Source organism: Typopeltis vanoorti, chromosome 12 (genome assembly GCF_054136105.1).
Source record: "Typopeltis vanoorti isolate ZY-2024b chromosome 12, IOZ_Tvanoo_1.0, whole genome shotgun sequence".
NCBI lineage: Eukaryota > Metazoa > Arthropoda > Arachnida > Uropygi > Thelyphonidae > Typopeltis > Typopeltis vanoorti.
Window position 1 is genome coordinate 22,698,972 of NC_143560.1, and position 27,729 is coordinate 22,726,700.

The window sequence follows — 27,729 nt, forward strand, 5'->3', positions numbered from 1 at the left end:
ACAATATTGTATACAAGCTAAGTGTGATTGCGTATGCTAAAGAACATGGAAACAGCACTGCAGAGAGGCATTTCAGGCCACCCAAACTTAGAAAATGATAAGAACTTGATGGAATCAGGAAGGGGATCTAAAAAAAGCAACTCACAGTAAACATAACCTATGAAGTGGAACTGCAAAATGGCCAGAACTTGAGGCAGAACTGAATATTTGGATTTTAGACCACAGAAAAGGGACTTTTAGTCTACAAAAATGATTATTTATCAAGCGAAAGCGATAGCCACTAACAGAGGTATCGCCAACTTTACTGGATCAACATCATGGTGTTCAAGATTCATGAAGAGGAACCAGTTATGTATGCGAACTAAAACAAAAATATCACAAAAGATGCCAGCTAAATATGAAGAAAAAATGACTGAATTTCATTAACGCAAGGAAACGATAAAATTTTGAACTTGCACAAATAGGAAACATGGACAAGGTTCCACTGCCTTTTGACATGCCCTCAAACAAAACTGTAGATTCCAAGGGCACAAAAGGTGTTGCTGTTAAAATTTCGGGGCATGAAAAAACTCACTACATGGTTGTTTTATCCTGTTGTGCTCATGGGATAAAACTGCCACCACTATTGATTTTTAAAAGGAAGACGATACCAAAAGAAAAACTGCTTAAAGGAGTGTTTGTACATGTTCACGCAAAAGGCTGGATCGATGGAGGAGGAATGAAGTTATGGATAGATAAAATTTGGCCTAGGCGCCCTGTTGAATAAGCCTGCCCTGCTAGTATACAATCAGTTTCGTTCTCACAGAACAGAAGATGTTAAAAATAAACTCAAGGAATTGAAAAATCAGTTAGCTGTAATTCCAGGAGGTCTAACTAGTTAGCTTCAACTTTTAGATGTCTGTTTTAATAAACCATTTAAGGAATTTATGAAGGAGAAGCGGAACAGTGATGCAGTCTTCAGATTTTGAGGTTACACCATCAGGAAGAAGGAAGAGGCCTAGCATTTTGCAAGTTTGTGAGTGGGTCAAAGCTTCATGAGATGCTGTGAAAACTGAGACAGTGGTTAAATCATTCAAGAAATGTGGCATTAGTAATGCACTGGAGATTAAAAGGTGGGTACTCTTTCCTAGTTAGATTAGGTATTTATTGAAAGGAGACCTACTTATTACTTTATATTTGAAATACTGTAAATTCATTATAATATTCAGTGATAAAGTTTTTTCCTAAAAAATGTGTGACGCGTCTTATACGCAAGCAAATACGGTATTTGCTAATGATAAAAAATTAGGATGGGTGACAGGGGATGTTTCTACTACAGAATCCTCCTTCAGACTGATCTAATCAAACTGGTTCTATGGACAAATGATAATATTGGTTCAATGTTATAAATTTTCTTTGCAATAGCAAACAGAGTATTATAAATAGAAAGTTGCTACAGTGGTCAATGTAGCTAAAGACCTGGGTTGGATGGTAAAATTCAGTTAAAGTTTAGGAGCCACACAGCATGACTGCAATGAAGAGAACAATAACTGGCATGAATTTTGATAATCTTACCTCGATTAATGTGCTCATATATGATCACATGAGTGCAAAAGAGAGGAGAAGACAACTGAAAAGATCGAGCAAAGGATAACCAATATAATACCTGGCTTATAGAATTGTTCATATATGGAGAAAGCAAGGAATAGGGCCCTTCAAGGTTTGAGTAATAGATGGAAGAGAGGAGAGAAGATAAAAACATAAGCTGGTACAAGAATCTTATAGCATGGACATAAATGAGATTTTTACAGCTCATAGCAAGTAGGAGAGAAAGGAGAATCATCACTCAAAACCAAACAAGGATCTAATAATTATGAAAGCATGTGAAGTCCATGGCATGTGGTGAGCATGAAATGAATTAACAGTAGATGACCTCATGTTCCACTCCTTCTAGCTAAGTACTAAAACATTTCTCCTACATCAATCCTATAAAACCTTCTAAGTAACTTAAATGTTAAGACTATTACACTTTTTTTATAATCTTTGTCAAGTAGCTTTAATTTTATCCTCCTACATGTTTCGCCAATCCTTTTCTATTGGCATCCTCAGGGAATACAAACTAGTAAGCTAAAATGAAGGTTACAGACTAGGTTATAACTGATAATTCTAATTCATCCAAAAAATTGATATTGTGCGTGTCTCGTTAACGTGATTTATTCGTTATGGTTCATTACGTAATTGTTATGAAAGTTCATTTCTTTGAATAAATAAATAACGAATAAATCACGTTAACGAGACACGCACATTGTCATGCACAATACCAATTTGTTGTATGAATTAGAATTATCAGTTATAACCTAGTCTGTAACCTTCATTTTAGCTTACTAGTTTGTATTCCCTGAGGATGCCAATAGAAAAGGATTGGCGAAACATGTAGGAGGATAAAATAAAGCTACTTGACAAAGATTATAAAAAAAGTGTAAGTCTTATGAATAATTGTCAAGAAAAAATTCAACACAACGAACAGGATCAACGAGTTCACCAAACAAAAGGTACGCAATCTTGAAGGTTTAAAATGCAAAAAAGCTAGGTATTTAAACCATCTGACTTTTTTAAAAAGATGTAGAGACAATAGCGTGATCCCAAAATTTCTTTGTTTGAAACAATATTATAAAACTAGACATGCCAACTTGATTTACCAACAAACTTCGTATGCTCTTCTTAGAGAAAGAATTCGCCATATGAGATTCATGCTTAGCAAAATAGACTCACAGTGCTATAATGTATTCACAGATATCTCTAATAATCTTGACGCTGAGACATGGCAACTATTAGACAATATGATTAGCAACAGTTTTACCAAAACATTTAATCAAAGCAAAAAGACACAAATTGATAAATTCAATATACTGTATGATAATCATAGCAACTGCAAACCGTCTCTACCAGATAACCAAGTGATAATTAACCTATCTAAACACGTTTTAAGTAAACCTGAGATCTCTATCCTCAAAAAAGGAATCAACTTTGCTTTAAAACCCACTGTCATTCCTTAAATGAAGTTCATCTGCAACTTAGAAAAAGCCTTCTCATTACTACCAGTTCCAATAGCTAATGACTTACGATTAAAAAGTAGCATAATGCTTTCAGCTCAGTCAAGATCTCCTAACACCAACTCTAACCAAATGGAAAGAAGAACACTTCTCAAATTAAGGAATAATAAAGACATCATCATACTCAAAGCCGACAAAGGTAATAATACAGTTATTTTAAATACTTCAGATTATGAAGAAAAAATTAAAAATCTATTATCTGACAGGTCTGTATATGAAGTTCTCAGTAGAGATCCTACCACTAAAAACCATAATGACACCAACGAATTATTACGTGGAATGAATAACTGGCCTATAGAAATTATAAAAAAACTAAAATCTATGCACCCACTTACTCCTAGATTGTATGGGCTTCCAAAAATTCATAAAGAAGGTATACCATTATGCCCAATAGTTGATGGAATCTATTCTCCCACTTACCAACTGTCAAAGTGTTGTTGTAAAATCTTGCGAAGATTTTACAACAACACATTCACGTCTCTGATACTTATATTAAAAACTCAAAACATTTTATAGATAAAATAAAAAACATCCCCATTTTTGAAGAAGATATACTAGCAAGCTTAGACATTACTTCTCTGTTTACTAACATTCCAGTGTTTGAAGTCATCAACATCTTAGACAACTTATTCCCAAAAAACATCACTACTTTGTTCAATCACTGTTTAACTTCTATTTTATTTGGCAAAAAACGATCTACAAACAACTCACTGGATTAGCTATGGGCAGCCCCCTATCACCTGCTTGTGCTGACTTATTCATGGAAGATCTAGAGAAAAAAATCTTAACCCAGATCATTCCAAAACCGAAAATTTGGTACAGATATGTAGATGACATCTTTATCATTTGGGATCATACGAAAGAAGAACTAATGAATTACCTCAACCAAATCAATAGTTTCCACAATACCATCAAATTCACATTAGAAATGGAAAAAGATAAAAAATTGCCATTCCTTGACATTTTAATAAAGAAACAATCCAATAATAGTATCAACCTATCTGTATACCGAAAACCTACAAATACTGGACGTTACCTCCATTTCAACTCAGCTCATCACATAGCTCAGAAACTTAGCATTATCCATAGTCTCAAGAAAAGAGCTATACAGTATACGACAGACAAGGATGACCTACTAATGGAATTAACCACAATATCCAGAGAACTTTCTTTAAATGGTTACCCAAAAAGACTCTATAACAAGATTCTCTTTACTGATATACCATATCAACAACATGATGACGTCCAATACATCAGTACAATTACGATTCCTTTTGTCAGCAACCTTTCAAAAAAATTAGCTAACCTTTTAAAACCGCATAAGATCAGAGTGGCATTCAAACCAATCAACACTATTCGGAAATTTTTAAGATCACCGAAAGATCCTCACCCATTCTACAAGTACTCTGGAGTATATAATATACCTTGCTCATGTGGTATTAGTTACGTAGGTCAGACCTCTAGAAGCTTTGAAACGAGAAAGAAAGAACACATAGGATATGTCAGAAATAACAGACAAGACATTTCAGGCCTTTCATGCCATTTTGCCTCTACTAACCATCATATTGAGTGGGATAAGAGCCTTATGCCATACATAGAAGATAACTACCATTCAAGAACCTTTAAAGAACAGCTACAGTCGCCCGTAAAACTGAAAACCTAAAAAAGAATCAAGGTCTAATTTTACCAGAAATTTGGAAAACTTTTATCAGATCATTAAACATCAAAGAAATGAACTTTCGTAACAATTACGTAATGAACCATAACGAATAAATCACATTAACGAGACACGCACATTGTCACACACAATACCAATTTTTTGTATGAATTAGAATTATCAGTTATAACCTAGTCTGTAATCTTCATTTTAGCTTACTAGTTTGTATTCCTTGAGGATGCCAATAGAAAAGGACTGGCGAAACATGTAGGAGGATAAAATAAAGCTACTTGACAAAGATTATAAAAAAAGTGTAATAGTCTTATGAATAATTGTCAAGAAAAAATTCAACATAACTTAAATGTTTATATCATATCCCCTCTTTTCGCTTACCAACCAACTTCTGCAGTCCACATACCTCAATCTATCCTTGTAGGGAACATTACGCAGACCATTCACCACCCTGGTCACTAGCTTCTGAATCCTCTCCACCATTTTGTTATCCCCCATGTAATCTAGATGACCAAACCTGAGCATAGTAATCCAGATGTGGATAAAGGGGAATAACAATCTTCCTTAGCTCTTCTTGTTAGTGTTGTCTTCAATGGCCAAGTAATCTTATGAGCTACCTTAGCAATATGCCCTCTAAACTTCATCTATTACTTGGAGTACAGCACCATGATACACAACTTGTAATTATTTTTCCCAAAATGCATAACTTTACATTTCTCCATATTAAACTGATACCCATTATCTTTTGCACATATTGACAGACTATTTAAATCATCCTGGAAGCTTTCCAGATCCTTTGTATGGGTTCTTACTCTTGGATGAGTCAGGATGATGTAATAATTTCATTTACTAAAGTGCACATAAATAATAAGATAGCTCTTAATAAAAGGTCAGTTAATACACTTGCAAATTTTAGATATGCAATTCTGATCAACTCTCACTATACCAAACAAATATACATACTTTAAATCGTCATTGTGGTACGGGACTGTGTCCAGGACTTTTTTTTAGTGGGCAAGTTTGTAATAATGGCTTGCTCTAGTCAGGGCTGATTGTATTTACTTACCTTTTTATGCCTCTTTCTCCTCGAATTTTCTGTTCCTCCTGTTAAACTATTTCGTTTCTTCTGATGTTTGTGTTGGTAATTAGGGCTAAATGAAAAAAAAAAAAAAAAGAAGAAGAATCGATTAAAAGATTTAAAACTCTTCTTATGCTAGGAAGTCAAATATCACTTAATTGTCTATAAAAAACAGTATTTAAAAATCATTCAGTGCATGCAGAGTAGCTCAGTGAATGAAAAATGAATGACAAATTGCTTTCACATGCAAAACAGTAGGAACATCATGAAATACCAGTACTCTGCATATTTTTAAAAAATTATGACAATTCATGAAATTATCTATTGAAATGGATTAAAAATATCAAAACCTGAATGATATGCTCAATGATATTCTGTTAATGAAACACAAAATTTAGCTATATCATTATTGTTGCTCAATACTTGGGATATTTTTGACTATGGATTAAATAGATTTTCCATTATTATACTGTATGTTTTGTTAACTTGTATTTCATTTGACATTCCAAGTACAGAACAACGTTTATCACTTAGATGAAGAAAAAATATCACATAAACAATAATACTTTCAATAGTCAGCAGAGAAAGTCAGTTGGCATGAGGTGGGATATCGTAACTCACTGTATCAGTTTCTTTGTACATTTGAATCCATTCTTCAACTGGGCATTTATTTGCCTATTCCAGCTTATTTGTTTCAAATCTCACCTTTCAAGCATTTTCCCTTGAAATGTCAGTTTTAAAACTTTTCTTCTCTATTTGTACCATGTTGTATATTTTCTTTGGCATAATGAAGTTTGTGGCATTTGTGTATTATTATCATTCCTTAAGCTACCTTCTTTGTGATGATGCCTTTCATCATCATTACAAAAACTTCATTCACCTGCATTTGGTTTCTTTCAAACTACTCAGAATTCCAATCCATAGAGTAGTTTTAGAAGGTAATGTAATTTAATACTTATATCATCAGCAGTCACAAGATGTTACAGCCTAAATAAAGAAGGTGCAAAAATTTACTGGAGAATCAATCTTTTCTATCTCACAAATAAAATTTCAATACTTCAATTCTTACTCAAAAATTCTTTTAACTCCAGACATGTAAACATGAAAGAATGTATGTAGTAGATTCTTTTATAATTATGATCCTGTATATAATCATCAAATAAATGGATAAAAACAATAACAATAAAACTTTCAATAGTCGATAGAGAAAGTCAGTTGGCATGAGGTGGGATATCGTAACTCACTGGATAAGTTTCTTTGTACATTTGAATGCTCCCCACCCACCTCCTGGATTAAAATTTCTTTTTCTATATTTAAGAGCAAATACTCTCCTCTTAGCCAGACCACACCACTTTGCACTGTTTGAAATATCTTTCAAAGTACAACACAAACCAAATGTGGCAAACCAATATTAGTTTATTTTCTACATTTTCCCTACTAGCTTGGTTTGACTGCTATCATGGGTAAGGCAACTAAATAAAACAATGAGGATAATATGAGGACTTTATATTGCTCCCATAATAACTAATAATTAAGGAATAATTAACAGTGTACACTAAAAATATAAATTAAAAACAACTTTAATAAATACTTTCTGATATTTCAGCAACGTCACGTTGCCATCTTCTTGGGAACTTAAAATAAAGAACAGGTGCACGCAAGTGCTACATAACAGCAAATGAGAAACGAAGCGAGGAAGCTACCGTTTTCCTAAAGTCCTGATGGTGCCCCCTGGTGGGCTATATTGGTAATTATTGGCCTTTGGGCTGAAGTTCTTCTGATATATGTTTCCCAAATTTGGGACAGTCTTATGCACCCAAATTTGTCGAGGTTTGGCATGTTCCTAAGGGCTGAGGCTGATTCCATGAATAGTCTTTCATATTTGAACTTGCTGCGGTATATTACTGTGGCTTTCTTCCACCTTATACTGTGGTGGTTATCCAGAGCATGGTCTGCAAGCACAGAGTGGCTGTACTGGTGAAATCGGATGTAGTCCTTGTGTTCTGAGATTCTGATATTTGCTGTCCTGCCTGTTTGGCCAAAGTAGGACAATTTACAGCTGCAAGGGACCTGGTATACACCAGGTAGGTCTTTTAGTGGAGCGGATAAGGGATGGCAATTTTCTATATGGTCTGTGACAGGTTAAGTCAGGTTTTTTTAGGATTTTGTTCATTTTTTCCAAGGTGCCTCGCATGTAGGGGATGGCGATGGATTTAGAGTAATCTTTTTTGTGAAAAGGGGGGGGGGGGTATGGATAACTGGTTTAAGTATTTTTTGGATTTTTTTTGGGGGGGGGGGGGGGGGGTATGGATAACTGGTTTAAGTATTTTTTGGATTTTTTTTGGGGGGGGGGGGGGGTGGTAGCCTGATGGAACCTTGGTTTTCTCAGTTTATAGAAAATCCACCCATACAGGCAGATACATTCACCAACAATCCCCCCCCCCCCACAACAATATGGAGTTATTAAGACATTATTCAACAGGGCAAAACTTATCTGTTCAAATGATCAAACCCTAACCACTGAACTAAATGACATCCTTAACACTTTCTCAGCCAATGGCTACCCCCCCCCCCCAAAATCCCAAAAATACTTAAGCCAGTTATCCACAACTCGCCTCCCCCCTTCACAAAAAAGATTACTCTAAATCCATCACTGTCCTCTACATCCGAGGCACCTCGGAAAAAATCAACAAAATCCTAAAAAAACATGACTTAACCACCTGTTACAGACCACATAGAAAATTGGCATCCCTTATCTGCTCCACTAAAGACCAACCACTTCCCCTAGACCTACCTGGTGTATACAAGGTGTCCCTTGGAGCTGTAAATTGTCCTACTTTGGCCAAACAGGCAGGACAGCAAATATCAGAATCTCAGAACACAAGGACTACATCCGATTTCACCAGTACAACCACTCTGGGCTTGCAGACCATGCTCTGGATACCTGCCACAGAATAAGGTGGAAGAAAGCCACAGTAATATACCGTAGCAAGTTCAAATATGAAAGACTATTCATGGAATCAGCCCTTAGGAACATGCCAAACCGCAACAAATTTGGGTGCATAAGACTGCCCCAAATTTGGGAAACATATATCAGAAGAACTTCAGCCCAAAGGCCAATAATTACCAATATAGCCTGCCAGGTGGGCACCATCAGGACGTTAGGAAAACAGTAGCTTCCTCGCTTCGTTTCTCATTTGCTGTTATGTAGCACTTGCAAGCACCCGTTCTTTATTTTAAGTTCCCAAGAAGATGGCAACATGACGTTGCCGAAATATCAGAAAGTATTTATTAAAGTTGTTTTTCATTTATATTTCTAGTGTACGCTGTCAATTCCTTAATTATTAGTTATCATGTTTAACAGCGTATAAGCCTTTCAACAAGAATTATATTGCTCCCAATGGGTCAAAATATCAGCAGTCAGCTTTTTGACTTATTTTTGGCCCACTTCAAGTCCAACTTATTAATCCCAATACTTCAGCATGTTTTTTTTTTGTTTTTTTTTTTTACTGATGTTATGTTGATTATGCCATGTTTTGTTTTTCCCCAATACATCCCTTAACTACAGTAATAGACTGCACTTCACAATAGAATATGAACATAAAAACAGTTGAATAAATTTCTTACACCTAATGTTTACTTGATCGGGAAATGGCATTCATACAAAAATTTATCATAAACCGAGAAATGTAGGAAAATCTACACTTTGATTCCTACCACTCCTACATGTTAAAAAATCAGTAGCACTTTCTCAATTGATCAACAAATATAAATATACAACAGTTCACAAAGATTTAAATTGGAAAATTACCCATCTACAGTAGATTTTCTTAAACCATGCTTACCCTCAACAATTTATCAACTATGTTCATTTAACAGCTAAAATAAGAGCTGCCAACCCTCAGGAGAAAATAAATATTTCCTATTATATAATCTTAAAATTTCCACATATGCAGAACATACATAAAGATATAAAACACATATTCAAGCATTCTGATTATAAAAATTGTTTCCACCAGTGACTAAATTATCAAATCAACTAAAAATAACAGAAAAGAAAATAATTCATGGCATTCTACAGTGTTGCAACGTTCATCACTTCCCTTGTCAACCAAATTGCAAGGCCACCTATATTGGGATTTATGATCAGATCACTTCTTTCCCACTTGTATGAGCATTATCAGGATTGTCATATACCCATATCCGAATTTTTCATAAAAGGGGTGACCATTCTCAACTTCAAGAACATCAGAAGCCATTGAAATAAAAACACACTGCAACAGTATCAATGTCTACTATTCCTAAATTATATCTAAGGTTTAGCAACTCCCCAACAAAAAAAAAAAAAAAAAACCTTCAACCAATCAAAATAACTTAGCAACATTAATTAAAATCAATTTCATCTTTCATATTGCTTTTATTTTTCCTCATATATTTTTATGTTTCATTTTTGAGACCTTTACACTGTTCTTTTCTTATCCTTTGCACTTTTAAGTTCTGAATTTTAATCTTTTAATATTTTTAATTTTTAGAGTTTGCAAGTTTTATAATGTATTTAACTATTAATATCACATCATTCATTACCAAATTTATTCTTATCTTTTAATAGTATCCTATTACTTTTATGCTTTCAATTCACTAATATATTTGTTCATTAGCATCTGCAATCTCCACTCCAAATTTCAAAGAACATTATTCCCAAAAGTATAGCAGAGGTAGAAAAATAACCTATATATGACAACTTATCTCTTTATATCAATAAGGCTAGTATGTTATAACTGTCAATTTTCATTTGGTCTCTGACTAGTTGGACAGTTTTGTGGGGTGAAAAGTGTTGCCTTCACTGTATGCAACTTTGCATTTACCAGTTTTAAAACATTTGCATTGTTCTGCAGAAGTACATAATAACACAGGGAAATACAGCATTTCTCCTCCCAGATCACTCAAGGTTGTTATTCTACAAACAAATTGAAAACATATATAATGAACAGAAAGAACAATGGTTACATGTAATGTAGTTCTTACAGAGCTTGAATCCAAAGCAACTAATGCTCATGAGCATTATTTCTGTTAACTGTCTGTTCCTCAACAGATAGTTAACATTCCCCTCTGTAGCTAAGCTGGCATAGATGATCCCCAACAGTTGGATAGGAATGAGCTCAAATCTCATCTAGAACAAGAACCTTTCAAGATATTCATAATAATGCTTTATGGTATAAACACCACCAGTTTATTAAACACACTAATGTTTTGTTGGTTTTCTACCCGGCATCACTAGAACACAATTACAACTGTGATAGGCACATAGCACTAAACTACATAATTGAGGAAAACAATTTAAACTGTAACTGACAACATACCTGTCCCATGTCCTTACATGGCACCCTCTATAGGTTGGATAACCATAAAGAAATTGCACATAAAGTAATGCCAACTCAGTAAGTGAAAACTAAAATTGTCCCGACAACTCAATCAGTTAGCTTTCCCTAAAGAGATGTCAGAGCACAAACACCATTTCTAACTGATGAATTATGACAGAAGTTTAATTCTGCAAAAGCTAAGTGTATTTATATGTGAGCAAGCTTGGCACTAATTTGGGAATAGATCAGTAGCACTCATGTTGGGTTCACTATCACCACACTACTTGAGGAGCGTTTGGAAATACTTAATCCAAAACCGTGATCTATTCCAATCACCATCTCTGAAAATGCTGGCAGTAAAGAATTTGAAAAGGTTAACAATCACCAGCAGCAAAGCTATTCCCTACCACAGCTATGAAAAGAATGTGTAGTGGTGAATCTATCATTGCAAACACTCTCTGAAAACACACTTAATCATGGGCATAATCCCACCATTGTGGCCAGAAGTACCAATTCTGGAATTATGACCAGCAGAGAACATTGTATCTACGATCTTACACCCACAGTTTTAAATAACATTTGTCTGGATGTTGCTAGTATTCTAACAAAATCCAAGCTTTCCAAGAATAAACATTCCACCTAAAGAAATATCAGCTCAAAAAAAAAATATAGGAATAAACAATTTATTATAACTAAAGCCAATAAAGAAAATGCTAGTTATTACGAACACAGTAGATTACAGCAGAAAAATGAATCATCTTCTCAAAGACCCCTCTACTTATCAGATCACAGATTAGGATCCTACAAAATTTCAAAAGAAAAAAGTGTATAAATTATTTAAAAAAAAAAAAAAAAAAGTTATATCTTAGCCCTAAAATTCACAGACCTAATATCCCCCTTCATCTTATAGTAGACAGTACAGACAATCCTGCCAACAAACTGGCTAAACATTTATTCAAATATGTTGAATTGAATTTAAACAGTATTGAATCGAACACAGATTGATAAGAAAATAACTATTTATTAACTTAAAAGCTAATATTTCGCTGGTAGTATATCCAGCATCTTCAGAGCACATAAACAAAGTTTGTTATGAATGCGAGAACAACCACAATTCGGTGTAACAGTGGGGCTAGTATAAGTAATTGCAGCTTTCAACACAAGACTAAAGTCCTAATATGGCACCATCTAAGTTTAAAAAAAAAAAAAAAAACAGTAGTCCAAAGTTTTGAAAAAAATAAATAAAATTAAAATAAATATTAATTTGGTCTTAGGATGACAGCCTCCCAAATCTTTGGTAGATTTATACAGCCATACTTGTTAAGGTTTGGAGTATGTTTTAAGGCTTCTGTTGATTCCAGGAACAACCTCTCAGACTTGTAGAAGCTTCTGTGCAGTATTTTTGATTTTTTTCAATTGATCCAGTGTGCTGGGGTATCCAAAGCATGGTCTGCCAGACCTGATTTGCCATAGCGAAAGTGCCGGATATATTTTTGTGTTCACAGAGGGTGATGTCCACAGTTCTTCCTGTCTGTCCGTAGTAGGCTTGATGACAAGAACTGGGCACTTCAAAGACTTCTGGATGTTATAAAGGAGTGAATCTGTTCTTAGGTGAACGGATGAGAGTTGCCAATTTCACATAAGGTTTAAATACGGCGAGCAGTTGGTGTTTGTTAAGCACCCTAGATATCTTTTCAGATGTGCCTTTAATGTATGCGATGGTGATAGGTTTGTTGTAGTCTTCTGTGGTAGATATTTTTTTCAAAACTTTGGACTACTGTTTTTTTTTTTTTAAAAAAAACTTAGATGGCACCATATTAGGACTTAAGTCTTGTGTTGCACACTGCAATTACTTATACTAGCCCCAGTGTTACACCGAATTGTGGTTGTCTAGCATTTGTAACAAACTTTGTTTGTGTGATCTGAAGATGCTAGATATAATACCAGCAAAATATTAGCATTTAAGTTAAAAATAGTTATTTTCTTATCGATCTGTGTTTGATTCAATACCGTTTAAATTCAATTCAACGTGTGAAGAACATATATGCCTATCCATGCATTTAAATATTCTTCACGGAGATAATATCGTACACAAGGCAAGACAATACAGTAAGTGAAAAGTAAAATTGCCGTGGCAGCTGAACAGGTTAGTCTTCTTAAAAGGTGCTGAGATATCAATTTGATACCAAACTGTATAAAAATTAAGAACAAATTTCACTCGGCCAAAGCCCAACGTATTTATAAACGAGCAAATTTAGCACTATTATAAGAACAGATATATGCTACTTGCTGAGAACTTTCAAAAATAAATTCTTTGATCATCATAGGTGCTTAAGGGTTAAAGCTGTATAACTGAGAGGAGACCTCCACATAGCCTTTAAAGGAATGTGGAGAACCGACCAGGGCTACTGACCTAATGTCCAATCCTCACCTTCTCGTGGTGCGCCCTGTTGGGTATCTACCTGGATACTGAACGAACGAGGATGGGCCGGCAATTTGGGATTTAGCCGACCAAATTGTAATTCTTATTGGCTTAAACCAAATTACAAAATGATGGTACAACGTGACAAAATTTCATGCAGCTGGAGCGTCGCCCGGTTAAACAAGTCCCACATTGTTTTCACCAGGGAACCAGGGTGAACAGCGAAAAGTTAGCTACTGGAACAAATCTGAAAAAACACCCCAACTCAACATCACCAGAGTTAAAGATTGGTACTATCAAAATAAGAAGCCTGAATGGCAAAGAAATGGAGCTAGCTGAGGAATTAGATAAGTATCAGATCAACCTAATAGGGTTGACTGAAACAAAAAAGACAAAAAATGGTGAGATCTTTCTGAGCAATAAATATAAAATGATATATTCAAACAATGACAATCAAGGAAAAGAAGGAGTAGCCATAGTATTGAACACTAGATACAAGGCTAATCTTCTTGAATGGCAAGCAGTCTCAAGTAGAGCGATATGGGCTAATATCAGAATGGGGAATTGGACAATGAGACTAATTTGTGCCTATGGTCCCACAGAAGGTTTTACTAAGGTAGAAGTAGAGGAATTTTTTGATGCTTTAGAAAAAGCAACTGACACAATGAAAAAGGAAAAGTTGGTCCTTGTTGGGGATCTAAATAGCAGAGTAGGAAATGATTGTCAGACATACAAAAATACTTTGGGAAAATTTGGAGAAAAGAGCAAAGCTAATAATAATGGCAAATATTTGTTGGATTTCAGCTCAGGACATGGACTAGTTATTACTAATACCATGTTTCAACATAAAAATGAGCACAAATTCACATGGAGAGAAGAGGCAAGAAATAAGAAAAGTCTCATTGACTATGTTATTGTTGAGGAGGACACCAAAGTGTACAGAGGATTTGAAATTACAAGTGATCACTATTTAGTCTTGAGCAGGATAAAATTGAATTTCATATTGAAAAGAATAACATGTAAGAAAGTTTTAAAGTGAATAAAAATTGAGAAGCTCTCAGATGTGAACTGTAGACTAAAATACACAAAGATTATTGAAGAAAAAATGAAAGAGTTTAAGAACAGGAACCAAACTTTAGAGATTCAATGGCAAGCCTTGAAGAAAACCTTGATTGATTCAGCCAGAGAGGCATGTGGGGGACACAGGAAGTTAAAGAGGCAGTGAAGGAAAAGAAGAGAGCATATCAAAATTTCCTGGCAAATAAGTCAGCTTGTGCTCTTAGAGAATACAGAGACAAATGTAAGAAAGCTAAACACTGTGTAAAACTAGCCAAACAAAATCATGTGAGGACTGGCAAGAACATAGAAAATAAATATCAAGAAGGTGGCAAAATATTTTGGAGGTTGTTGAAGAAGCTTAGAAATGAAGGAAAGAGTGCTGTAAAAGGAGGTTAGAGATGATAAAGGTGACATGAAAACGGGAGAAAAAGATATCCTTTAAGTATGGAGTAATTACTTTGAGAAATTGCTAAATGAAACAAGCAGTGATGACAGCACAGTGGTAAAAAACACTGACCAGGCATGCAGTCAGGAATACATATCCATACTTGAAATAAAAAAAGCCATCAAAGGCTTAAAATGTGGAAAGGCAGCAGGAGTAGATTATATTCGACCAGAAATGCTGAAGTATGGTGGTATAGACGTCTTGCAGTGGTCCAGGCCTTCTGCACTGCATAGTCTCTGTCCAGGCCTTCTGTACTGCATAGTTCAGAAGGCATGGACAGAGGGATGAAATCCTGATGATTGGAGTAGAGCTCTCATAATACCCATAATACAGTATATAAAAAGGGAAATAAAACTGAATGTGAGAATTACAGAGGTATTTCCCTGCTGAGTGTTCCTGACAAGATATATGCAAGTATACTTGAGAAACGGTTTAGAAGGATTGTGGAAGAGAAGCTTGGTGAAGAACAAGCTGGATTTAGGCCAAATAGAGGCTGTCAGGATCAGATCTTCACTTTACTTCAGAAATAGTTGAGAAAGCATGGGAATATAATAAAGATCTTCATTTGAGTTTTGTATATCTGGAAAAGGCATATGATAATGTGCCAAGAGAGAAGCTATTCAATACGCTACAGTTATATGGTGTCAATGGGGCATTATATCAAGCAATACTCAGTCTTTATTTGAGCTGTAAGTCAGCAGTTAGATTTGATGGAAGTACAGGAAGATGGTTTAATGTTAAATCTGGTGTAAGACAAGGATGTACATTATCCCCTCTGTTATTCATTATCTATATGGATTACATTATGAAGGAAAGTGGTATTAAACATAATATCAAAATTGGAGATGTTAATGTCAGCTCTTTGCTTTATGCAGACGATATAATACTTATCAATAAATCCACTACGAATCTGCAAGATTCCTTGACTACAGCATCCAGGAATACATTAGCAGAGCTAATCTCGGGTGGTATGGCCATTTAAACAGAATGGGTAAAGAAAGATTAGCAAAACAAGTGTTCTCTGCCAGGTTGGCAGCAAAACTACCCAGAAGAAGACCAAGATATAGGTGGAGTGATACGGTACAAAGTGCCTTAGAAGACAGAAATATAAGATCTGATAATATTGGAGTCTTGACAAGTAACAGTCTGATCTGGAGGAAAATTGTAGATAGGAAGTTAGTAATGATGTAAATTTTTCATATAGTACTATCATATCCTGTACAGCTCTTGAGGGTACATGGCAGGAATTTGACAATTATGATGATGATTCTTTGAGCAGTGCACCATGTTGTATACTAACTCACATTTTGAACCCGAAGCTATGGGATATGCTGGAAAGAATCTCCGACTCTACAGCCAATAAAGAATTCGCTGAAGTTAAAAACTGCCACAAGAAGAAATTTTAAATCCTCTAGCAATGCAGTGCTATGCAGCGGCTGTAATTATATGAAAATGCTGTCATTGTGAACTTATCATCATTAACCTTAACCAAAGAAGCCACCATTGCATTAAGTCGTGGACACAATTTTGCCGTTACTCCTAAAGAAGTTCCAAAAACCAAAATAATGTGAATATACGACCATCCTCCAGCAATAGCCAGTAATATTAGGTTAGACGTGGCCAATATCCTAATCCATTCTAAGCCTCCCAAAAATAATATCCCACATAAAGAAATAATAGCTCTAAAAGAGCTACACAATAATAATAACCACATTACAATAACGAAATCAGACAAAGGAAATGCAACTGTAGTAATGGATACAACAGAATATGAAAGCAAAATGCACACACTTCTCCAAAACCAGTCAACATATCTAATTATAGATCGAGATCCCACCAACTCACAAAAGAATAAGGTGTGCAAGTTATTGAACAAAGTCACTTCCTGGAAAAAAGAAACAGTCAACAAACTCAAACTCTTTCACGTTAAAACACCCAAAATATATGGAGCTCCAAAAATTCACAAACAAGGTACACCTTTACGCCCTATTGTAGATAGTATAAACAGTCCTACATATAAACTAGCCACTTGCACAAACAATTCTCCCTCTTTTGTTAAAAATTCTACCCACTTAAAAAGTATTTTAGAAAACTGCACCTTAAATAGTTCAGACCTAATGATGAGTTTTGATATCACTTCATTATTCACATTGACTGAAACACTTAACTTACTAAATTCACAATTTCCCCTGATATATTTCAGCTATTTAAATTCACGGTAAAAGCAGGTTATTTTACATGGAAAGGGAAAATATACAAACAATTAGATGGGACAGCTATGGGATCTCTCCCCCAAGCCAACTTCTACATAGAACATCTACGGAGGCTGTTCAATAAGTTATGACTATATTTATACAGAAAACAGATTACCTTTAATCGTCATCATTTACATGGTCTTTTTCGAATTAACTACCGTGAGATGCAATGCATTTGTCCCAACGTTGCATCCACTTCTTAAACACATGTGAAAGTCCGTTTTTTGAGAGTTCTTTCAAAACCACCTCCGTAGCTTTTACACATGCTTTAATGCTTTCGAAATGGCGGCCTCTTAGTGGTTTCTTGAGCTGAGGAAACAGCCAGAAATCACACGGTGTGAGATCAGGACTGTATGGAGGGTGTGGTAAGATATCTATGTTGTTCTTCTGCAAAATGTCCACTACACAACCAGCAATATGTGGCCTTGCATTATTGTGATGCAATAAGAAGCCATTCTTCAGCAATGGATGCTTCCATTTGACGTGCTGTACCATTGTCCGTAAAACATCCGCATAGTATGAGCCATTTACAGTATTCCCGGGTTCTACAGCACGTTGGTAAACAATGCCTTCATAGTCAAAAAACATTATGGTCATAACTTTACCAGCCAATTTTACAGTTTTTGCTTTCTTGGGGGTTTCTTCCATTCACTGCTTTGTTTCATTGTAGGTTCATAGTGATACAACCAAGCTTCATCTGCTGTAATGATGCATTTTAAGAAGTTGTCGCCTTCTTGTTTCAGTCTTCTTTCCATTCTGTGCACACATCCACTCGATGATGCATTTGCTCCGGTGTCAAGAGTTTGGGAATCCATCGGGCGCAAACACGTTTCAGTCCCAAATGTCAGCCATGATTGAGTGAACACTTCTCACAGAAATATTCAGGACAACATGCAGCTGGCGTGCTGTAATTCTGCGATCCTCCTTGATGATAATCGCTGCTGTGTTGATCATTGTCTCTGTGATGGACGTTGAAGGTCTTCCTTCACATTCAAGATCTTCCACATTTTGCCTTCCTTCCTTAAAAGTTTTATGCCAGTGAAAAACACTTGCCCTCGACATTGCTTCATCGTGGAAAGCTTCGCGTATCATGTTAAAAGTGTCCGATGCCGATTTTTGCAAATGCACACAAAATTTAATCACATAACGCTGTTCCAAGAACGCTTCCATTTCAACGACTGGTCGCGGCTCTTAGGCATGCCAAAACAAGCTTGCGTTTAGTCACGTAACACTCTGGCACATCAGCCTGTATACGCCATCTATCAACCTCTTTTGTTAATACAGACAAGAACATTTCTTCATTCCACAGAAATTAATATTGTGATGAGTGGTTTTGCGACAGTAAAATTAGTCATCTTACTTATTGAACAGCACTCATAGAAAAGCTAGCTATCAACACAGTCACTCTCAAACCTAGTCTCTGGCTACACTATGTTGATGATGTGTTTGCTATTTGCCCACATGGCCTAAACACATTGAATGCATTTTTAGTGTATCTAAATAGCCAGCACCCTAAAATCAACTTTACAATGGAACTAGAAGCTAATGACTGCCTGCCCTTACTAGACACACTGATCACACGTCTTCCAGAAGGTTCCTTATCATTTTCAGTTTATAGAAAACCCACACATACAGGGAGATATTTACACAATCACACCATCACCCTTCTCAACAATATGGTATCTTAAAAACACTAACCCACAGAGCTAGAGCAATCTGTTCCAATGACATTGCTCTCACTGCTGAACTTTCTCACCTGTTCCACGCCTTCCTAATCAATGGCTATAATCCCCATAAAATAGATAAAATATTAAATGCTACCCAGAAATCCCCACTATCTACCACAGAAGACTACAACAAAACTATCACCATCCCATACATTAAAGGCACATCTGAAAAGATATCTAGGGTGCTTAACAAACACCAGCTGTGCACCATATTTAAATCTTATGTGAAATTGTCAATTCTCATCTGCTCACCTAAGGACAGATTCACTCCTTTATCACATCCAGAAGTCTATGAAGTGATAAAGAAGTGAATCTGTCCTTAGGTGAACGGATAAGAATTGACAATTTCATATAAGATTTAAATATACGGTGCGCAGTTGGTGTTGGTTAAGCACCCTAGATATCTTTTCAGATGTGTCTTTAATGTATGGGATGGTGATAGTTTTGTTGTAGTCTTCTGTGGTAGATAGTGGGGATTTCTGGGTAGCATTTAATATTTTATCTATTTTATGGGGATTATAGCCATTGGTTAGGAAGGCGTGGCAGAGGTGAGAAAGTTCTTCCTGTCTGTCCATAGTAGGCTCGATGACAAGAATACTACGGACAGACAGGAAGAACTGAGGACATCAGCCTCAGTGAACACAAAAATATATCTGGCACTTTCACTATGGCACGTCGGGTCTGGCAGACCATGCTTTGGATACCCCAGCAGACAGTATCAATTGGAAAAAAAAACCAACGTATACTGCATAGAAGCTTCTACAAGTCAGAGAGGTTGTTCCTGGAATCAACAGGTCTTAAAACATACTCCAAACCTTAACAGGTATGGCTGTATAAATCTACCAAATATTTAGGAGACTGTCATCCTAAGACCAAATTAATATTAATTTTAATTTTATTCAAAACTTTGGGCTACTATTTTTCAAAACTTTCAAGGACTACTATTTAAACTACTATATTTTTTTCAAAACTTTGAATTACTGTTTTTTTTTTTTTTTAAACTTAGATGGCACCGTATTTGGACTTTAGTCTTGTGTTGCATGCTGCAATTACTTATACTAGCCCCACTGTTACACCGAATTATGGTTGTCTCGCATTTGTAACAAACTTTGTTTGTGTGCTCTGAAGATGCTGGATATAATACCAGCGAAATATTACCTTTTAAGTTAATAAATAGTTATTTTCTTATCAATCTGTGTTCGATTCAATACCATTTAAATTCAATTCAACATGTGTGATGAACACAAAGCCTATCCACGCATTTATTCAAATAACTTTCCTCTCTTACAGGCAACTCTCCCTTATCTATTAAAAAGTCTCTGCACTTTAAAACATTAATAAAAATCTAACTCTGACAGATTCTGACGTGGTTAGTTTTAGTATTACTTCACTATTCACTAGTATACATTTGACAGAGACCCTTAACCTCATTAAGTCAAATTTCACTCCTGACATAAATGAATTAATCAAATTCACTATATACGCAGGTTATTTGCTATTGAAAGGAAAAATATACAAACAGCTGGATGGGACTGCTATTAGTTGCCCTCTTTCCTCCTTTCTGGTTAACTTCTATATGGAACAGTTTGAAAATGAAACACTCAACATAGTCATGCTAGTTTTACACAATGCTTCACTTGCTTACATTTTTTTTTTTCTCTATTCTCTGTGGGCACAAGCTGACTGACTTCTTTCATTTGCTGCATCTAACTTCCTGAGTCCATCATGGAGGTCTGAATTTTCTATCTTGCAATCAACCTCACCATATGCCTCTCTGGCTGAATTCAACATTTTCTTCAGGGTTTGCCAATGAATCTCCAAGGTTTGGTTCTTGTTTTTAAACTCTTTCCTTTTTTCCTTGAAAAATGGTTTTTTTCAAGAAAATATTTGAATCTACATTTCACCTCTGAAAGATGCTCAAACTATAATTCATTTTAAAACTCTCTTAGATGCTTCCTTTTCAATATGAAATTCAATTTTATCCTGCTCAACAATAAATAGTGATCAATTTCAGATCCTCTGCATACTTTTGTGTCCTTAATCAGCATGAAGATATTGCTATCAACAATAACACTCAGACTTTTTTCATTCCATGCATCTTCTCTCCATGTGAAGAAGTGCACATTTTTATGTAAAAATGTGTCATTAGTATAACTAGTCTATGTCCTGAACAGAAATCCAGCATGCAATTACCATTATTATTAGCTTTCATCTTTCTCTAAATTTCCCAATATGTCTGGTTTCCTACTTTGCTGTTTAGATCTCCAACAAGGACTGTCTTTTGTGTCAGCTGCATTCCATAATTGCCTCAAAAAAATTTCTCCACTTCTTCCTTAGTAGAATCTTCTGTGGGACCACGGGCAGAAATAAGTTTCACTATAAGTTCCCCAGTCCGACATTCAAGAATTTCCTATTTAGTAATGAATACTATAACTACTCCTTTTCTCATGATTGGAAATGCCTGAATATAACATCCTGTATTTGTTGCTTAGCAAAATCTCACTTATTTTTATCTTCTTTGTTTCAGTAACAAGCTATTATGATGATATGGCATTTACCTTGATACTTATCCTGGTACTGAAGGAAAATATTAGCATACAATACAAAATAGTAAGAATTTGAAACCACATATTCCCAACTAATTAATTGCTTCACTGTTACAAAACTATGAAGAAAATTACCATGTTGAAATAATAACTTTAACTTGAAATAAAACAATTTTTTGTTGTTGAACACTTTCATATCAAGGTCATCACTGGGAGTGCAGTACACATAATACACAAAGAGGAATGCATTACATTACACAGATATACATTGTAGTTCATTCTAATATGCTACAGCATTACTACTTCCTCCAACATTTGATCCTTTCTTGCCCTCTGGTGAGAAACAAATAAAATTAAAAGTCAAATCAAAATCAAAAGTTAATATGCATTTATTCATTATTTACTCTTTGTGCATGCATACAAATGCACAAAGAATCAATAATAAATGAATAAAAATTAAATGAAACCACATCTAATTACTGGCTGGAGTTTAAATTTCCAGCTGTTATGCTTGAAGAGCACTGGAACCCTGTTGATGTACAGGGTTCCAGTGCTCTACATATTTGTTCAGTGGTAGCTTGTTTGACATATAAACTATGATATCTTTTTTTTTTCTCTTGATGCAGATGTTATGGAGATTCTAAGGCCATCACTCTTTTTGAGATCTGGGCAATTACCATCTCAGGCTTTTGTTGTTTTTTTTTGACGGATTGAATAGGTGTTCAATTTTGTGGATGGTTTAAATGTAGTATAAAAGTTGCACTTGTGCAGTATTCTGTTTTTCTTCTAATATTCCTTTAACTTATAGTTGGGGCCTTATTGTAATTAATCTTTCTGCTACTATATAGCCATTCTTTATAAATGCTTTAATTATTTGATATTCATTCTTTGAAGACTAAGTAGATTGTTTAGGTTACTTTTTTTGAAGCTACTGATAACACAATTTATGTTGGATAGAAGTAGGAGTATGCATGTAATGGCAAGCATGTGTATGTGTAAGCTTACAATATGGTGAAGGACAGACAGCCTGAGGAAAAAGATGCGACAGGTGTACAGAAATGGAAGTGCAAGGATGTTATTTGTTCAGGTGGCTATGGAAGGTAACTGAAGTTTGGTGGCTGTGGAGCCACCAAACTCCAGTTACCTTCACCAAACTTCAGAAGCCAAATAAATATATTGTCAACATATCTGAGCCAAACTTCATGTTTCATAGCCATCTAGAGTTGTTTCCAAATTTTTCTTGTATATTAATCAGAATGCATAAAAAAGACAAAACAAAAAAAGTTATTTAAGTTAGTCATCTAGTGTCTGGTAGATGCAGTTAAAAAGCAATTACCCATTATGCCACTTCTAGAATTTACTGTCTGCCAAAAATATCAAATATATCATCACCTAACCAAGAAACCACCAAAGACATGCAAGGAGACCATCATCCTCCTACATAATTTTTTCTTAATTTTATTTATACTTTGTAAACAAAATTAAAAACATGACACTCAACAGCAAAGATTTATGAGTTAATTTTGATATACACACTCTTTCTGAGATTTAAATATACTTGCCATCATTTTTGTTGAGATTTGGAACAATGGACTTAGAATCTGCAAGCTGTGGATGGCCTATTTACAACCTACATAACAGATGGTTCACCAGACAAAAGATAACATATCTTTTAAATAACCAAGCCACAAATAAAGAATTGAAACTGACCAATCTAGGGTTTCAGTGCTCTTCAAGTGAGACAACTTTTTTCTATTTTCTGTCCACTGCTGGATGAAAGCTGAAGGCCTCCTCCCAGGTCCTATTCTATCAGATCTTGAACAATTGAAATTTTCTGTGCCATGGAGTTATAGCCATCTCAATCTCATTCTCCTAACATCTCTTTAGTCTCCCTATAGCTCTCTCCATTTCCAGGATGCCATTCATATATCATCTGTCATTTTTTCAGTGTTACTTCTTGTAACATGACCTGCTCACTGCCACTTGAACGTATCAAAAGGCTTGTGTTCATCGTGCATGTTGATTGAATTTTAAACGGTATAGATGCGAGTACAGATTGATAAGAAAATAACTATTTATTGACTTAATTGCTAATATTTTGCTGGTATTCTACCCAGCATCTTCAGAGCACACAAACAAAGTTTGTTACAGTAGCAACCCAACCACAATCCAGTATAACAATGGGACTAGTATGAGCAATTGTAGCGTGCAACACAGACTAAAGTCCTAATTAGGCACCATCTAAGTTGAGGGGAAAAAAAAAAAAAACGAGAGAGAAAGCAGGTATTAATTTGGTCTTAGGATGACTGTCTCCTAAATCTTTGGTAGATTTATACAGCCATACTTGTTGAGGTTTGGAGTATGTTTCAAGGCTTCTGTTGATTTCAGGAACAACCTCTCTGACTTGTAAAAGCTTCTGTGCAGCACTTCTGTTTTTTTCCAATTTTCCAATCGATCCTGTGTGCAGGAGTATCAAAAGCATAGTCTGCTAGACCCGACTTGCCAATAGCGAAAGTGCCTGATATATTTTTTGTGTTCACTGAGGTGGATGTCCACAGTTCTCCCTGTCTGAACACAATCATATATCCAGTGTGGACACCTTCTTCAATGAACACAGAAGCTTTTACAAGTCAGAGAGGTTGTTCCTAGAATAAAAAGAAGCCTTGAAACATACTCCAAATCTCAATAAGTATGGCTGTATAAATCTACCAAAGATTTGGGAGACAGTCATCCTAAGACCAAATTAATACCAGCTTTCTCTCTCGTTTCCCCCCCCCCCCAAATCTTAGATGGCACCTAATTAGGACTTTAGTCTTTGTGTTGCACGCTACAATTGTTCATACTAGTCTCATTGTTATACTGAATTGTGGTTGTCTCACTACTGTAACAAACTTTGTGTGCTCTGAAGATGCTGGATAGAATACCAGCGAAATATTAGCAATTAAGTCAATAAATAGTTATTTTCTTATCAATCTGTGTTCGCATCTATACCGTTAAAATTCAATCAACATGTACGACGAACACATAAGCCTTTCCACACATTCAATAACAATGAATTTTAAAAGTGCCACCACAGTGTAAGACAGCAAACTGTCAGTAAATTCTTTTTAACTTTTTTTTTTAAATTAATACAAAATAATAATCAAGAATTCACATAACAATTCTCATAATGTTGTGAAGACCTTCCGCAACAAAAATTGAATTATATCAAATCTGTCTTTATGAAAAATGGTTTTAACAAGTCCTTTTATCAAGAAAGCTTTTCACGGCTTTAGGCTACCAGTCTAGATCTGAAGATCTCTCTGATTCCATTTCAGCATATTAAAGGAATTTCTGAACATATTGCTAAAATTCTAAGACCTCTTTAATATTGTAGTGTCCTTTCATCCTGTCAAGAAGATTTCTACTTTCCATTCCTCACCTAAAAACAAGCTTTCTCCACTCAGCTTTCCAGCTGTCTACCAGATCCCTTGCTCTTGTGTTTTGTGCTACTTTAGGCAGTCTGGCAGATCTGCAGCTGTCTATCATAAGGAACACAATCATATATCTTGTATCAAAAACCTGTGCAATATGGCCTAGCAGAACATGACTTAATAGGGTTCTTGGGGAAAAAAACTAGAACTCACATAAAAGCATATTCCTTGTAGACTGGTTATACAATAACCTCTGAGTGAGATCTTTCTAGAATAACCGAACTTAAACAGATATGATGGCCTTGGTTATCCCCTTTATGGAAAATATTATTGTATCAATCTTATGTAAATTTCTGATTATTACCTTTTTTTTTTTTTTAAATAGGAATTTACTAACAATCTGCTGTCTTACTTATGCTGTAGTGACACTTTTAAAATTAATTCTTTTACTGCATTTTGTGTTCCATTGTTAACATAGTGAGAATACCTTGGATATTTAGACAAAAATTTTATATCTATTAAATTTAATTCCACATAAGTTTCTGTTTTCATCTTTAATTTCTATAAACAAGACAGCTTATCTATTTTGAAAAAGTTATCAATCCTGTATACTCTAGGTTGATGCTTCTCATCCCAATTGGTTATCTGGGCACCTTCCATTCTAAGTTCCAATTTAAGGTTTCTTTTTCTGGGTTTGTTTCCATTCCTTTTGATAAGGCCTTCCTAACTACAGGTGGCCTGATAGGTTTGGGTTAGGTAGTTTAATACAACCAAATTTGAGATTTGGATACCTCCTCAAATGTGGGAAACTACCTGAAATCTGGAAAGCAATCATCCTTAAATGTCAGCACAACAGCTAAGAACACCTATCCCAGCCCACTATGGGGCACTATTTAGGACTTTCAACTTGCCTTTTATTGTTCTACTTCAGTTATACTTATCTTATATGCACACATGCACTACATATCTGTTACCTGTTCCCTGATGATTGTAATTTGACTTTGCTGAAATATTGAAAATATTAATCAAGTTTTTTTCTAATTAATATATGGTGTACATTGTAGGTGCGTAAGCAATACCATTACAAATAACCAACATATAAGTCTTACTACCAAAATCATATATTTTCCTCATTGGTCTTTTCTTCCTCTTCTTTGCTATCTTTATACTTGTACACATTTCACTGCCTTTAAATTTTTATTATCATGTTTTAAATTTAAGTTTAAAATTGGACTGCGTAAGATCAAAGTAAAAGAAAAAACAACTATAGCACTCTTACTATAGAGAACTCATTAGAAGAACCACAGAAATAATTTGCTGTAGGAATTTTCTTTAGAATAGCATTTTATCTTTCATTTCAAAATGCTTCATTGTAAAGCAGATTGTCTCCTAGATTATTAATGATGTGAAAAAGCTTTATAAGGACTTTTCAGTTGAAGATGACTAAGCCAGTCCTATTACAGAAATGGCAGGTTCTTCCTCCAAGAAACATTAGTTTCTCATTCTGCAAAAGAGGCAAACCTGCCAGACAATGAACACAATTGAGATAATACACTTGCTTCCACAGACAGCCTTAGCTGCTCCATTCAAACTGATATCATTTGTAATCGAAGTACACAATATTTAATAAGAGAGATTCATTTCTTTCACATTATCAAAGAAAAGAATATAACCCTTGCTCTTTATTGAAACTAAGCTCAGTGATATAATTACTTCTAAAGAAATCAGATGATCAAATAAACAATTTCATGCTCAGAACACAGTGACATATATTCAATAGTACAATTAAATTAAATCCCTTCTTTCATGCAACAGAACCATCCCACTAATCATAACCATACTAACAGCCAGATCAACAAACTAAAGTCTCTACTAAATGAGGTTGTCAGCTGGGAAAGGAATACCATCAAAAAACTGAAGACATTTTAGTAAAATTCCTCATTTCTAGTCACCCAAAAATATATAAAGGTGTTCCTCTTAAATCCATCATTGACTGTACTGACTCTCCTACTTACTAACAAAATTAAGTGTTATTGGCTGTTCTTTTTTTGTATTAAAAAAAAAAAATTCTTGACCAAAATAAAAAAAATTATCTTTACTGCCAATGAAAACGCAGTTTGTCATTCACTCTTTATTTATGAAGACATCACTTGCTGAAAATCTTCAGCTGTCAGAGGCAATTCCTCCAGACACGTCAAATTGTTTGATTTCATCACTCACTTTTGTTATTTTGTCTGTAAAACTAACTTTACAAGCAGACTACTACCATGAAGAGCTTTCTCTTGCCATAGCCAATTTCTACTTGAAGCATTCAGAAAATCTCTTTCTTTCATACATATATCATTTTCGGTATGCTATGAACAATTAAGAGTAGCAGCATAATTACCTCAGCATCCATGCAGTGCACATCATTTTTGAAAATGCTTTATGTGTGAGGCTAATGACACACTTTAGTCAGGCTTATTCAAGTATTAGGTTTTTCCCAAATTCTTTCTTTCTATGCTAGCAGTACTGTCATGTATCCTGTTCATAGCAACTGTTATTTTATACAGACAGACCATTCTGCAGAGATTAGAATCAAAGGACTGCTAGATAAGTGTGGGTTGCTTCCCATGCCAGACAATAGCCACAGAATCCTATGGAATCAATGCAAGATTGTGCAT

The 27,729-nt window shown here is 35.1% G+C and overlaps 1 protein-coding gene across 1 annotated transcript in view; it reads right to left on the reverse strand.

Annotated features, from left to right (window-relative positions):
* Nucleotides 1–27,729, reverse strand: part of LOC150100629 (ubiquitin carboxyl-terminal hydrolase 3-like) — a 301,152-nt gene that overhangs the window by 222,460 nt on the left and 50,963 nt on the right. The window contains exon 5 of the mRNA XM_090401701.1: nt 5,828–5,912. Within this exon, the coding sequence (XP_090257827.1) occupies nt 5,828–5,912 (85 nt within the window). The remainder of the gene's footprint in view (nt 1–5,827; nt 5,913–27,729) is intronic.